The sequence below is a fragment of the Diuraphis noxia genome, unplaced genomic scaffold, assembly GCF_037042655.1.
Source record: "Diuraphis noxia isolate RWA-SAM2 unplaced genomic scaffold, SU_Dnox_SAM2 contig0004, whole genome shotgun sequence".
Classification (NCBI taxonomy): domain Eukaryota; kingdom Metazoa; phylum Arthropoda; class Insecta; order Hemiptera; family Aphididae; genus Diuraphis; species Diuraphis noxia.
Genome location: NW_028301714.1, coordinates 24909000 through 24926341, shown reverse-complemented (window position 1 = coordinate 24926341; position 17342 = coordinate 24909000). Strand labels below are relative to the sequence as shown.

General features: G+C 30.9%; 1 protein-coding gene across 4 annotated transcripts in view; it reads left to right on the top strand.

The window, feature by feature from the left end:
* Tomosyn (syntaxin-binding protein tomosyn) overlaps window positions 1-17342 on the top strand; it is a 144139-nt gene that overhangs the window by 70592 nt on the left and 56205 nt on the right. For all 4 annotated transcript variants that reach the window (XM_089227153.1, XM_089227152.1, XM_089227151.1 and 1 more), the window contains exon 5: window positions 14608-14671. In XM_089227153.1, coding sequence (XP_089083279.1) covers window positions 14608-14671 — 64 coding nt within the window. The remainder of the gene's footprint in view (window positions 1-14607; window positions 14672-17342) is intronic.

Sequence of the window (17342 nt, the reverse complement as noted above, 5' to 3'; positions counted from 1 at the left end):
TCGGAGGGTTGCGGATTTGCGAGAATTGTGCTGGTTGAAGCCGTACCAATTTTATTCACGTTTTCAGGCGTATCATCATTGGCAAGAACAGCATATTTGTTCGGAGTGATTTTTGGACATCATGCCTAGGTGACAATGGACAATCTGATAAGTGACGTTTTGGTTTGCTGTTCTGAGACATTATTTAAAGAGACTGGATGATACCATAGTAGAATAGACTTGAATTTAATCTACAATTGCACTATGGCGATAAGTTATCGCCGATAACGAAGTTTAACGATGCGATGACGTGCGTGTGTTCGTATTTAACGTTAAAACCAAACTGAGAGGTTATAGATTTACTCATCAAATTAATATTTTTACGCTCTTGATACGAAAATCACAAATTGGAACGTCAATCATCACAACTGTTATCTTATTATTATTTAACTTAAGAAAAGTCATAATTTTGTTAAAACAAACTTTGGATTCCTGTAGGTCACAGTGTCGGCAGAGTATGATGGTGTCCTTATATCCTTATATATTGACATACAGCGACACACTATAAACTATTGGGATTTGAGATGATTGATCGGTTCATTATATAGTATTATATAATATATATGCTTTTCTGCCATATCCCGGTTACCTCTCATCTCCATCATTATTAACCGTCTTAAACTTATACACACGTCATGAGTTCAGAAGAAGAAAATTGCAGTTATCTCGCTGATGTATGGAGTCTCTACTGATGCAATATGTGAATGAAAAAATTATACAAATACATAATATAACATACTTCATTATTCAAAAAATATAAAAAGAAGGTAGTAAATATATTGAGACAATCTTTAAATATTTGATTAAAATAGAGACTAGTTCAAAATTATTATACTCAGTTTATACACTATTATCAATCGACGACCTCATAATATTTCTACCCGGCTAAAAGTGCATCGAAAAAAAATGTAAACCCTTCCCTCCCACTTACACATTTATTTTTATAGGTAGCTATATAATTTTATATCGGCAAAAAACACTATTGTCAGTTCCATTATTTATTTTATGACCTGCGAATTACGTATAATTCTAAGTGTTACGTGATATTTTCAAGTCTGCTTTTGATGTTGCTCTAGCCTTACATCACCATTCGTATATTGTATTCTCTGTGCCAATTTTCATTGTTCCTAGTACAATTCCGAACTTGAAAATCTTTTTAGGTCTGCCTACTACCAATGTCACCGCCCTTCCACTTGTTCCCGGATGTAGTTATATAAAAGTCACATAATATATAAAAGTGTTGAGTGTTGAGCAACAAAGGCTGAATTCGTAATCGAAACTAAATTAAACGTGTCAAGTCTCAAATCAGTGTCATGTTCGAGTGTCAAAACGTCATGTACCAAGCTGCTAACTCTAGAATGGTCAATGTTATGCTGTTATTTGATATACTGATTTGCGAACATAACTTTTTATCCGTTTATTTATTTTTTGTTTAACGTTTCTTTTGGTGTTCAAACAATAAAATGTTTTTAAACTTCGCTCAACCTCCGTGAATGATTGTATTTTTTTATGAACACAACATCATAAAAATATTAGAAGCTATTCATGTTTTACTTTTAAAGTTTTAACAAATTACATTTGAGACTCTGAATGGCAGTAGGAAAGCTATTAGGTTTTTCAACGTCGTATTCTCTTATTTTGTATTTTTGTTTCAAAAAGCTTGTTCCTGAGTAAATGCTTCAAAAGCTTATATTCTAGTCTCTATATTGATTGAAAATTGGTCATATATAGTTAAATTCATAATATAGTTTTTAAGGTTAACTGCAAATACCTTCTCAATATAATTTATGAACAAATCCTGAAATCTTTAATAAATTGCCTCGTGAAATCGTTTTACATTTTTGAGTATAGTACCTACAATTATTTCTTTTGAAAAGAAAGAATGATAGGAAGTGTTCAGAAATTTATAAATGTGTTTAACTGAAATATTTAGTTTTCTTAAAATAAAGATCCTAGATAATTGTAACTGTAGAATACTATATTTTTATTTATAATTAGTTGAACCCGTGCACTTCGTATCCGGTTAAAAAACTTACCTCTAATATAGTTTATACTGTCTGTTAAATTCGTTTCATGTGATGATGCTAGCAGTACATTTTTATACATAAGGATAGATAGTGGTTAAAATATATCATAATATTACAACGATATTTAATTTCGTATATTATTATGTAATTGTCTTCGTTTTATAAAGATAATTCTGATAATTTAAATATTAAATTAAATAATATTTAGGCATATCACTTTCTAACTTAGCTTATTATCTTCTGCCCATAGGTCTAATAAAACTCTGTACTAAATTTCGTCGCCATCGGTCCAGCCGTTTAGGAATGTATATAGAACAAACAGATATATATAGCTATATCTATGATGTCTGTTTATCATTTATTTGAATGCTTTATAATATTTGTGTAATTTATACATTTTTCAAATAATCACGCTTAAATAAATACTGCAATTATAATTATATCAAATTTCGTAGCAATTGGAATTGGAATGCTAAAGGTTAAACAGACAGAAGTCAATTTTTATTTTCATAATAATTGCCCGTTAAAAATACTAACGCTTTTGATTTATTAATTCACTCAGAGAACACCTTTAGTTATTATTTACTTTTTATTAGGCAACGTTGTAGATCAAATAACAACCCTAATGTGAATGATAAAATTTAAAACAGTTTTAAAACAAATTTGTTTTAACTATGAATATTGAATTCTAATTGGTAAAATAAAAAATAAATTATTTATTTAAATGATTGCTATTGATTACAGAAAAAATATTATTATTATTTAGCTCATTTTTTCACTGTACAGATGGCGCCACTATAATTTCATTACCATCCATGTAGTAACTTTCTCAATTTTTACTTACAAAAGAACCTTCTGACAATTTTCGAACACAATATAAAAGAATTTGCAAAACCGGTCCAGCCGTTCACTTCGTTGCCCATCTATATTATGTATATATATAAGTGAATCTCGATTTACTACATTTCCTCATCACGTGGTATAAATGGCGTCAATTTCACTTTCCCATAGAGCAACACAATCCAGGAGCTTCATTTTTCATCTTAATTGCCTTGCAATATTGACACACAACTTTCATTGGACCAATGGCAACTTGCTGTGAATTGTAATCGATTTCTTCGTTATAATTAAATGCAGCTCGATAGGGATGGAACACAACATTCATTTGCTGTTGATTTTGATTCCGTTCATACCACGTTTCACGTTAATTGTCAGTTTCTTATGCACTTGTATATCGTTGTATTGTAGATAATCTAGTTCCGCAACTTAAGTTTGCACGTCTAATAGCTGACATTTTTAAAAACAACCTTACTAAAACATTTTGAATAAATGATTTATTTTGTGTTTTGTTTATTTAAACGGTTGCCATTGATCACCAAAAATATTTGTTATTATTTATTTTATTTTTTACCGGGCAGATGGCGCCACTGTAATTTCATCACCACCATGAAAATTTCTCTAACCCGGTAACTTTCTCTAATTTTTCATCCATAATATCCTTCTCCTGACAATTATGAATCCAACAAAAAAAGAATGAGCGAAATCGGTCCACCTGTCCACGTGTGATGCTTTGACTAAGGGAAATAGGGATTAATTTTTATATATAGAGATATTGTATGCTTTTTTTTAACTAAAATTAAAATGTTAACTTTTTTTTAATTTGTCATTTGCACAAAATTAAATTAATTATTATTAAAACAATTGAATTAAAAAATTGAATAATAAAAAATATAAAATAGGGGTATTATTACAGTATTATAGATTTAATTAAATTCGGAGCTAACAAATATTTAATAAAATCTATGATGGGTCCTATATATGCATGAATTAAAAATAAACACTGATACGAAGCTTAATTAATTTTTTTTTTGCAAATTTATATGCAAATTTATATGCAAATTTTATTGAGAATATATAATGATTAAGCGATGAGTAGTTTAGTAAACGTAATATAATCAAATACTTTTATTTATTTATTTAATCATTACGCCTTGCAAAAGCGTAATATTATAATATTTAATTACATTCTAGTTTGAATTAATATAATAAATCATATGATCTTCAACGACATTGCTGAACACAGTTATTAATGCTTATTATATTACTTACTTTACCGTATAAAATGCATTGATAAATATACTCAGTTTTCAGTTTTCTACACTGGTTCATAAAACAAAATTCTATGCAGAATGTTAGTTTTATAAGTTCTGAATACAACGGTTGTTGATTTATACTAAATGACCATTTACGCTATGATAAACTTAAGTAATTTATATTTTACTTTTTTGACCTTAATACAGAGTTTATTTTCATTTCAATTTTTTATTTGTAGAAATTCACTGTGTCATAAACCATAATTTATATAATATATTATGTCGATAAAATATGATACATTAGACGTAACAAACAAGGTTTATAAATATAAAACAAATAAAACAATATTTTCGTTTACCCACTGTGCGAACAGTTTCTTTATATACACCCACGAATCCAAAACTTTCGTTTTGAATAAACTATATCTTTATCACTTAACGTATTAGATAAGTTTTGTATATTTAATATTTTTTCATATAACATATACTCTATTTCAACATTTCTTGCTATTCTTTCAACGAATAAACGCGCAGACATTTTAAAAGTTTTCCTATATTTATTTCATACCCCATATTTCTATCAAACCTTTTTTACTGTGTACTAAAAGCTGTTATTGCCCTGTACGTTATACTGAAAGCTTTGTATTCTCGTTACCTAATGCTTTATATTCTTTAGACACTTCGTTATATTTCAATGACTTTGATAAACAAATTATATAGGTCGGTAAAACACATTTTACGTAGGTATGGTTTTTACGGTCCAAGCCTTTGATGCGGCTCAAAAATACGACTCGGTGCTGTAATAATAATTATGCTATATAAATTATGTTTAACAAGTTTAGCCTTTAATAATTTAGGAGCAGAGTTGTATTTAATAAGTGGCAACGTTCTACATATATTATGTTTACTAACAAAGTTATCCGATAAAATGTTATTAAAAACTGCCGTCACTAGACCACTAAACCATTACCCTACCGTTGCCTTCCCCTTTCACCACTACACTTCCATCCCGAAACGTTAACTTTATTTCATTTCACTCGAGATATTCCATTTATGTGTATTGTATATATTATACATACATATATATATACAGCTTATAAGGTACGTGATATTCTCGAATCGGTATTTTAGGCCTAGTCGAAATGAAGTTGGATAATTGAAACCCATAAAAAGTGATATGCTTGGCCGTGTGGAAAATCCAAACGGTTTCCACATGCTTCTTGGCTTTTCATTAGGTACCGCTCTATTTTCCATGTTATGTTTATATACCGAGAACCGGCAGATAAGAAGAAAAATGATGATATTAAATATTTTTTGGTTTTTCATTTTTATAAACTTATGTTGCAGTATTTTTAATTTATCAAAAAATCAATAAAACTCCTGGTTTGTATTTTAGTTACCTAACGTGGTCAAGCTGATCAGTAAATTAGCTAAACATTAATTACATGATATGTTCGTATATATAGGTAGTTTATACCTTATAATTCGTATTAATTATTTATTTTGTCTTATCGATTTAAATAAAAGAATAGTAATTTATTGTGTAAATTGCTGATTAAACATTATATTTTAAAACAAATAACTTTGAAATTTAATAACTCTAGTTTTTAGCTATTTTGCTTCAATTAAAAGTGTGTTCATATCATTTAAGCGCATGAATAATAAATTAATTCAACATTTTATAAATATAAATAAAAACCATGACATTTTAAAAAACAAATAATAATAATACAATGAAAATAGAAGATTTGTATATTCGACCTATGTTGTAAAATCGAATTTCCAATGCATACATTAAAACTAAATTTCAATTTTACTCTGCCTAATGAAAATTCTAGTTCATGCAATTTATAAATAATCAAATGTATAATTTGATTATATAATATTTGATATCAACTGAATCACTATACCAGTACCAAAGTATTTTATATTATATGCATATTATACTTTTTTTGGTCTGTTTTCCACGTCACGCGTATCTTGTTCATTTTTCGTAATGTTCGGATTTCTGTATTTTTATTCTCCCTCCCCCACCTTCAAAAAATGAACCGGGTAGTGTATGTGATCCAATATTTCTACCTATTGCAATATATCATAGGTGAACATCACTAGACATGATAACGTGACTGTGAGTGACCTTGTAATATTTAATTAACACCTCGTTTAAATAATATTATTGAAATGACTGAGTGAACGTGAACCTACATGTACATGATTTTCAATTAAATAATTTAACGCATGCGGTTAGTACTTACCTAGCCTATTCCGACTAAAGCTATTAATTAATACACACAGTGAACTGTTATGATTTTCTAGGAGACAACACACGATATCACGGTTTTAAATTTTTTTATTTTTTTATTCTTATTTTCACTTTATTAATCAGTTTTAATTGAAAATTCAAAATATTACCCATATATACATAGTGTAACAGGAAGATCTGACAAATTAAATAACTCATTCTAGTCAATATTTTGTTTATCTTTAATTTATTGACATGTATGCTAAATTAATAACAAAACATTTTTTTTTTTTTTTATATAATGCTGATAATTATAAAATTAAAATCTGATAAAAAAATTGTTTGAACAATTCAAAATAACCAATTTGTAAATCTGGTGTTTAGAAAACATTTGGTTTTAAAAATATTCATCTAAGTTTAAGTGGCTTATCTTTTATGATTTTTTAAAATGTAAAAATATTTTGAAGTAACTTATTAAAAGACATGAAATATCCACAATTTCATCACTCCACGTTGTTTAATAGTTTTTATAAGTAACACGTAAAAATATAATTTTATTTTCAATTGTATATAAACCAAAAAATACTAAATGTGTCAATCTAACTGCAAGATGTTTAATACGGATGATAGATATTAATAATTAGAAATTAAGTTTTTGACGGTTAACCTGCTTGCACTCGTGTAGGTATATCATGGTGAACGTATATAGTTTATAATATTTTAAATCCTGCATCATGTATCATATACAAATATGATATACGATATTGTATTATGCCGCACGAACGCCGCGCCGTGAACTAACTATACCCTAATACCTATTGATGTCATTGATGATTAACATGTCGCGGACAATATTAGTTGAGTATTATTATATTACAGGATTTAAAATAGATATAAGTACAATACTATAACGTTATTATAATTATTATTGTTGCCGCAGCCTGCAATTAAATGCGTTGACTTGGCAAAAGTTTACAGTGATACGGCTACGGGTAACATGGATGTCAACCATGTCGTTTCTGTTGTCGTATTATGTGTGGTTACTGGTTAATGACATCCGAAATTGCGATTGCAATGCTTTTTTTGCAAGCTTTTAAAATTCCAGCAAAACTTCGAAACCGATATTTTTACTCGTTTTCGTCTCTATCACTCTCTCTCTAGTATACGTATATTTCGTATCATTATAATATTATGTCGTATTTAGTATAATAGTATATAATTTTATTTTTATTATTATTTTACTCTTTGATATTATTGTATATTGTAGAGGCTTCTCGCCAAACTCGTTAAATTCGTACGCCGGTCGATTAACGTTTTTATGACGCCGCACTCGAATCGAAAACATTAAATCGCCGTAAAATATATGATTATGTAATTCCAATAGTAGACATCGATAAGACTCGGGATCGTCTTCAATGAGCGTAAAATATCTTCACAGTATATATTATGCGATAAACTAAGGAGACTCCATAAAAATACAACCGAATGGAAAGATCTAATGAAAATTTAATACGAAGATTTGTTTTTAATTTATTATAACTATACGGTAATATGCTCTTTATTTTAAGGAGGGTTACATTTTGCAGTTTATATACATAATTTCGAATTGGAGTACTTGGGTATTACTGCAGCATTAAAAGTACTGTGGACTACTCTCATTATAATTTTAACACGATTCATTGTATAAAGTACATGATTAGATACTTGCTGATAGATGATATGAACAATTTATTGTTATTTAGTTCATTGTTTCCCAAACTGTAATCAGCTATATGCCGAAGGTGATTCCCGAACTATTATTTATTATTGTTAGGTTAGGTTATTTTGATCACGGGGTCCGCAATGGGTTTTATCAGGTATATTCTAAGGGGTTCGGCGGAGGGAAAGTTTCAAAACGCTGATTTAGTGATAACATTTTACAACGTGGTTAAAGATGCCAGTAATTTTTTATTTCATATCAAGCATTTCAAGTTCAAATTATGAGAACTAGGTACTGTATATTTTCACTTTAAACGACTGATAATTTAATTTAAATTTGAAATTAGCATTCTAGTCGCAATTTTTGGCTCTTTGTAATATAAACTAAAATGTTCCTAACTCTTTCTGATAAATACTTCACGAAAAAGAACCTTGCGTTTAAGTTTTTTTTTTTTTCATATTCAATTGAAATGTTGCCGTATTCCTAGTGTGTGCAGCTATATAAAAAAAAATGGCGATGTCAACATTATCCCGGAAATTATAAATTTCTCATTTTATTACTTCGAAGAACGACTATACAGTCTAAAACAATTGACTAATTATTTTTATTTTCCTCGCAAGAAAAAATAAAAACTATTTATCTTTTGTTACGATTCTCAATGGTTTTATGTTTATATAGAGAACACACTGATAATATGCTAATAACCTATTACAGTTTATTGCGTTTAACATGTTTATCGATAAAACCATATAACTACATCTAGTAAGAATTAGTATATTTAATACATTTCAAGTATTTAAGTCAAAACAAGTTTTAATTAAAATAACTTGAGCAAACTCATGTATATATATTATGTATGTATTTTACTGGATAAAATCTCACATCGTCACATCTCACACCGCCCCTTCAAAAAAAAAAAAGTCCAATTCACCAACCTAATCTGTAACTGGAGCCTGTAAGTAATTTACCATTAAATATTATTAAGAAATAAACATATTAATAAAAAATAATGGAGGGCAGACCTTGTCGTATTACATATTATGGGATATATTATATCCCCTCGTGGTGACATGGCGTGCAAAAGAAACTGATTGTTAATAAACGTCAGCGTTGTTCGGTTTTATTTTTATTTACAATCAACGATTGAAAACGGAAAATGTATCATATTATTTTGTTTCCGTCTCAAACATTTTACCGTGACGGTTTACGGTCATGTATAATACAAACATCACACCCAAATCGTTTTGTACGAAACTCTTTGTCGAAACTGTAATACACTAATACCGCGATTGTTTGAATAATAGTATTATTAATATTATATATACATAATACATTTATCGTAACATAAATATAATATGTATCCGATGCACATACTGCATAAAGCTAAATCTCTTAAACTTAAAGCATCAATTACGCTTGTCGCTTATTTATTTTGTTTCGTTTCATCTTCGTCCAAATTTAAAATGTACTTATCCATCTACCTACCTACATTATTATCATCTATACATGATAATAACATTATGACAAAGTCTCGCGACATTATAACATCGTAATTCATAAATATTCATCGTTCAAAACAGCGAACAAACGATAGACGATACTGTTATTATAATATGTGGATGTATATTGTATATATTATAAATACGCGATGTGTGAATATTTAATAATATTTGTATGAATTATAATGTATAAACAAACATTTTTGTGGTTGCTCCGTAGCTAGTCACTAGTCGTTAAACACGTACCTAATTATTCGAATTTCGAAGCGTATCTGTGTGTGTGTGTGTGTGTGTTTTTATAAAAAAATGTGTTTCTTACTAATTTTATCGTTATCAATTTAATTTTTTTTTTACTTTTTTGATGACAACATGCATTTTTAATTCGATATCCTAATACAATTAATATTTTTTGGATTATTTAGATGTATATAATTAGAATTTTGGACGAGTAGTCTATGAATTATAAGTATTTAAAGTTCCACAGAGTGAAGTGATCTGTGATACCAGGGGTACACTGAAAATGTTCATCCTCTATTCCGGTCAACTAAACTTAAAATATTTATAGTAACTAAATGTCCTGCTTGTGACATGTATGAAATTTGATTTGTGTAGTTCGAAATACTCAGATTAATATTCTACTATATTATTATGGAATATGAAATTAATTTTTAACAAAACACCGAGTATACAAGAAAATAATAAAAAAAATAGATTATTAAGAAATGTTGTATTGCAACGATTTAAAATGTTGTGAAAGAATTATTTTCAAAAACGTTTCTGAAAACGTGAGTGTTTTGCGTTAAATGGAACACTCCGCGTACGCCTCTATAGCCTGAACCGTATCAATTGCATTAATTACGGTCTAACGTCGGTTTAACATTATAGGTATATGTACGTGTGGTATAATTATTGTGGGACCGACCCGCGCGTGTTTGCTTCGGGACAACAACTTACGAAGTACCGCGGGTGAGTACGTGTGCTGCTCAATTTTTGATTTCGCTAAATGGCCTAATATAGGTTCTATATGTATACATAGGCACATGTTTAGTTCAACCGTAACACATAAACACGTCAATAATAATTGCGGTGGTAGGATTTAGATTTGCGAATTCCGCGTCTTAAAAATGTATTTACGTAAATAGAGCTCGAGTAGGTGCTCGTGTCTTGCTGCAGGGCACGCGTATATCACCTAATACCTATCAATTTTTCGGAGTAGTCGCAGTCGACAATGTTTTGGGTTCGCCGAGGGCCACCGTTGTGAAGGACCCGCCCCAAGTCTAGACGTCGTATTTACATTAGATGTTTTATTATTGTTGCACGTTTCCTGGCTTCCATTCCTCCACTCTTCGTGGACGGTGACCGCAATATCTTAATGATATTATATATTTTTTTATTACTATTATTATTATAGGTAGGTAGGTAGCTGGTATGCACCCATTACGGTTTATTCGCGTTGCATTCGGCCATTATACCTACATAATAATAATAATAATATCATATCGTTATAAACGTACGTATCGACGCTGATTTTCCGGACAAAAAACACTGCAGCTTGTTTGGTGACTTATGTCGTGTTAACTATTAAGACTTAAATAACCCATCGACTATATACTGCAACCGAGTGTATTGCATTCAATTATTGTGCAACATTTTTCTTTATTAGAGAGACCCGTGGTAACATGGGCCATTGGGCGTGGGGTGGTATGGTAGGAGTTATTTTTGTATATTTTAATTTAGTAGTGTTGTAACACGTGTTTGTGTATGTGTTGCAAGAATATGTTGCTAAAAATCCCGGGTGGTCACCCATCCGGGATGAGCTAGCAACTGCGGCCAGCACGCGTACGCTCAGCGCGTTTCTGCCTGATATTGTGCAACTTGTATATAATATGCGTATTGTATTGTATTGTATTGTATTTTTTTTTTTAATTCCAACCATCCATTGTAAGAGACTGCCTCATCACTACGGAGACAGTTGAATTTCCAACGTATCCGGAGTTAAAATGTTAAAATGAATTCTTTAATGAATTAAGCTGTGTATATTTTCCTCATATTCAATTAAACTAGGCGACACTTTGCAGGAATTAATCCGAGACGAAACGTCTCTCAGCGCTCGTTTAAAATACACAACACCATTCGTCCTTTATACCTGTATGGTATTAATTTAATTTTAAATTATTCAGCTTGTCATGGTTTTCCACTTGGTACTTGCAAAACTGATATCAGTATAAATACACTCTAATCACATACAATGTATAATTTTGTACTAGTTAGTATTCGTTCGACGGAGTTTTCGTTAAATTTTTAGATTGGAATCTTTGAATGCGATTGATGTTAAAAGTTTTGACAAAACCACATAGTTATATTCCCTATCACGGAACGCGCCTTAATAGGAGTTTTTTTGGGAGGGTTTTAAGTGCTTAGATATTAGAAGTGGCCGAAAAAGTCGGAAACGGTTATTTAGTGTTCGGATTTTGTTAATAATGTTTGATTGACAAGTGAGTCAGCGGCATATAAGGATACCTCTGGTTACGTACACACTGAGTGAGAGGGAGCGGCTGATTATCGCGGTTAAGTGTTGACCATATTTCGTAGTGAAGGGAGGAAAAAAATAATTTACCACCTGAAAAATGCCATTGCACGTTTTTCTATAATGTACATGTCTGTACGCCGCTGCAGATATACCTACAATGGTTATAACTATTTACCATTTGATTATCTAGTCTTATATAAATCACGTTTTGTGTTTTGTACTGCACGTGTCACTTGAGTAGGTTAGGTGCCTATAATGCACTGATTCTCGCACACTCGTTATTGCGTAAGGGGCAGTTTATTTAAAGCGCTCTGCAGTGTCATCGTGACGCAACACTGCGTGTACTCAGAACGAATTACTGCTGCAGGGAATCATCGGACTAAATCTAACATATTGTTAATTGTTATATCGTAAGGCCGATACGATATTATATATGATCTTACACGCCGAGCCGCATCCTGCAGGATACTTATATGACTAGCTGTGCAGGCAACCATTTCTGATGATGGTACGAGGTAATTTGACGGTCCGGTCCGCTGATGGATATCCTGCCGCAGTAGTATCGATCCGAGAATATTCTATTCCGGATATCATTTATTATTTGGATCGCGTGTATAATGTAAATTATTACTGTTGGTCGTATTAGTTAGCGCCGATACGGTGGCGTGATGGGCATATATCATGTGCACACAACGAGTAATGACGTGTGACAACGTTCGAATCAACGCGCATTGTATGCGTACGTGAGATATATTATGGTACATGGTATTGTTCTCAGTGTGCCCATCCTGCAGCATATAATATAATATGTATATTATATATTTATATAGACCGTTTATTATTATAAACGTCTGCGCAAAAGCGTCTATATAAGTTTATTTGTTCTTTAACGCCGTTGTCGGTTTTAAATAATCACCGACGGTATTACGACCTCCTTAAGCACACCCTTTTACGAAACTGTCAGAATAGGGTTTGCACTTCGACCGCGTCCTCGGTATAGTCCCATCACTATTAATGCGAGTCCTTGCCGCAAAAACCGACGGTAGATTTATTAATCATACACATAAATAAAAAATTTAAAAAAAAAAACGATTTATGATCTACAAAATGGTCTGTTGTTTTTGTTACTCGTAAACTTTTCAAACATTCAAGTATGTATACATATTAAAACTTTAAACGAATTCTTTACGTTCGTATACCTAACTCTGCATTATAGGCCGCGTAGTAGTAGAATACAAAGTATTAGTAGTAGTGGTGGTGGTATAGTGGTGTAATACATTTATAGCATTTTTGGTAGTAATGGCGTATAGACAACACAATAGTGGCAGAAATAACGTATTCTTCTTTGATGAAAGTTTATGTGTGCAACAAAAGTTTTCATAAATGCCGTACAAAAACCGCAGCGAGTTGATGATCTAATGCGGTAAAATAAATGTATAAAAAAAAACTGGGCAAAACGTACAAAATGTGTCAGGAAATATTAAATCACACTGCACGGTGAAACTACGAATTGAAATAATATTCGCACACTTTTTATCCCGGTTGAATGAAAAAAGAAGCCGGCGATCTTTATCGGACCGTTATTATAAACGTGCAAATATTTCGAATTTCGGAGACCTAACTATAGGTATATTGAAACGTCGTTGCATAAAATCGGAAAGTGAAAAGGCTTGCATTATAATACCTACTTTACACGTGTAGGCATATATTGCAGGTGACCGCAAAAGCTATAGATTAATGAAATCTATAAGTAGATATAGCGTGTAAAAATAATTCTTCTACAGTTCGTTTACGATGCGATCAACGGGCAGCGAGCAGTTGGGTTATAATAAATCATGAACAAAATGATAATGTGTTTAGAACAAGTGTGTGTATATATAAGAGGTTAGGTTCAGGGGTGTCGGTAGCGGGTTATAGGTGTATGCACATCGAGAATGGTGAGGTGGAAATAACGCTGTTTTTCCATCCTCGAGCACTCACAATAACCACCGGTGTAGTAGGTATATTATAATATAAGTCATGTATGATTTATATGTATATGTGTATAATGCCTATATACATGCGCATTCCTCCTCATTAACGGTGACGCGGGAAGGTGTGTATATTGTTTTTTATTTCATTTCCTTTCCAGTCGTTAATAACGCGTCGCTCATTCATATATTACGGTATTAGACCTTCTCCCTAACCGTAGTTATTTGTGGACCGGAAAATGAACGTCGGTACGTGTATAATCCCATTATATGTCCCGGATTTAAGTGCAGTGGCAATAAATTTCGGTGCACAACTTCGGCCCCAGAGTCCGAATGTTCGAAATTAATTTCTACCCCCTCCCCTGCGTACTTTCACCGGCTACCTCATCTTTCTCCTACGCCTTTTCATCTTCCACCGCTTGTCGCTCTCGCTTCCCCTGGCCTTGCCCGCAATTACCTGTTCAAGGTTGTTTAAATCTAAATTGCGTTTATTTTGTTGTTGTTTTAGGACCAGACCCACTCATCCAGGGCCCATCGTGCACCTGAGCGATAATCCTGCAGATTCCAGCAAGGTAAATCTACGTATATGTATATTATATATTATTATATCGTACACACACACACACACACACACACACACACTTATCTCGAATCCGTATATATTATATATTATATAGATCAATTATGTATACACGATAAACTCGTATACAGTGTTTATTTATCTCTGATTACCGACACATGTCAGATTATTGGCTTCTTGCATAACATTACGTTATATTATGTAATATTATGTCTGTATATTGGAAGGTTAGAAATTTTATTGAAAACAAGAACTTTGGTTTATAAACGAGAATATTAATTAATAGAATTTAAAAAGTTCTATCGCTGGATGAGACGTATTTTATAGATTATGCATTAACCGCAGATCTGTAGTATAAAAAATATTATATTATTATGCATGGCTGTATTCTAGGAAATGGTAATTCGTGATTTTTCCGATCTGGTTCTCAGTTATATTGTAAAAGATTCTTGACTTCTATTTAGGTTAGAAGGAATTATAGTTGTTATGATTATAATTAATCCTTATAGGAAAATTATAAAATAAAATATTATATTATGAACTTTCACTTTATTGCTAATATATTAAAAAATAAAAAATAACATTAAAAAAAATCAAAGCACCAGACATTATTATTTTCAAAATTGGAATACCCTGTATTTAAAATCTGGTTTTTTCCTGTATGATTTCAGGCCCTTTAAGTAGTATAGCTACTATTAGTATAAGCACGGTAACAGAAAATAATCTAAATTATGTGCGGTTTATACGTGTATTATTAATTATTATAATTACATCATCGTCAAGAAGTCGGTGTTGAAGAACACGAGCCTTTAACTTTAAGTCAGTGTGTATCGATTAAAACCGTATACTGCACTACTGCAGTATCTTTTTTGCATTATAAAAGCCTTTGTAAATATTTTAAAGGTATCTATATGACTATATAGGTATTTAAGTGCAGGTACGCGAGTGTGTTTTTCCGTATATATGAATGGAAATTTCATGGATAGGTTTCGAGTGGGTTTTCTTTTTTAAATTTTACGTCATACTTCGGCTTCGGTAATTAATTCAATTCTACCAATGTTCATTGAGCTAACCACTTTAACGTGAACAGTATAAAGAACTCATTATTTAACATTTTATTCGCTTTTCATTCAAAACGAAAAATAAGACTCGTGTATCAAATCACAATGATTTCATTCGCACACAACTGTATAATGGTATAATGGATTCTTTATATATAATATGAATATGACCTATACATTTATACTAACGATCGAAAATGTTGACTTTAAGGAATTTGATTGTGTAACGTTTTCTGTTGATTATGTGTATTCAGATTATTATTATTATTATTATTATTTTTGTTTTTTTGTCAACATTTGATTTCATAATGAGTAAGCTATTTGTAATATCTTTGATAATTCAACTTTTATTTTATTTGCTTTTCTGCATGGACGGAAAAAATTATATTGTGTTGTGACATTACCAAACTTGTATTTTATAAATAAGTTATGAGGGATTGTTTTGTTTTTTCACTGGAGCCTCTCTGAACGTACTTGGGGTGACTACATTGGCCATGATTAAACGCCAAAAAGAAAAGATATTATACAAATTCAAATTGTATTAATGGTTATTCTACTTATTCTGATCGGTGGGAACAGCCAGAATAGAATACAAATAATGCTTGGAAAATAATATGACTTAATAACAGTAAAGTACGGAGGGTACGACTGACATTAGGTTAATATTTGCTTTTTACAAATACAAACACTTCAAACACATAATCCACCTCTCAAGTATTTATTTAATTTTTTTTGAATTTTATATATTCTATAATACGTTAATTTGGATTCAATACTATCCCTGATTTATTTGTTCAACACAACCGAAATTCTTTTTTTTTGTTCTTACGAAATTAGGTGTATTTAGGCTTAATTTGTTAAAATTAACTTGTCCCTCATAATATTGATTAAAAACGTGGAATTGACCTCCTCTTCTTTCCCTACTATAATTATCTTATCGACAGACAAAAAATGCAAATTATTATGTTTATCATTATTTACATGCAATATATACAACTTAATATCTAACTATTAACTTTGAATATATTCTGCGAACGGAATAAAATACACAGCTGCGATACAAAAAAACGTCAAACATGAGCTATGTCAGCCTAGCACCTCGAAAGTGAAATTTCGTATTTCGTATTTTTTTTTTTTTTTTTTTGAAAATAAGTAACCGATTTTTAATGTACAGCTTAGAATTTTTAACCCAAATGTTACCCTCGAATTGACGATTCAGTATTATAGGTTTGGGCTGACGGAGCTTTAAATATGTGGTAAAATATTTCACTGTCTAGTGTCTAGTCATATTGTTCTGTCACCACAGTTTCTACAGCAAAAAATTATTATTGCACGTATTTATATCACAAATTAGAAATACGCCGTACAAAAGACACAAAATTGTTTATAATCTATTTTTTCAATAATATTTATTGTGGTCAATTTAAAAACTGTAGAAAAAAAAGAAAATAGTGATTGTATAGGCAGTTATTTGATAAGAACTCGATTTGAGGGTACTTGGCAGGTTTTTGGGGGTCTAAATCCTCCTTAGCCTCCTTGTAATATTATTAACAATAGAAAAAATGTAATAATAAAAAAAAAAAATGTTGGGTAACATCAATT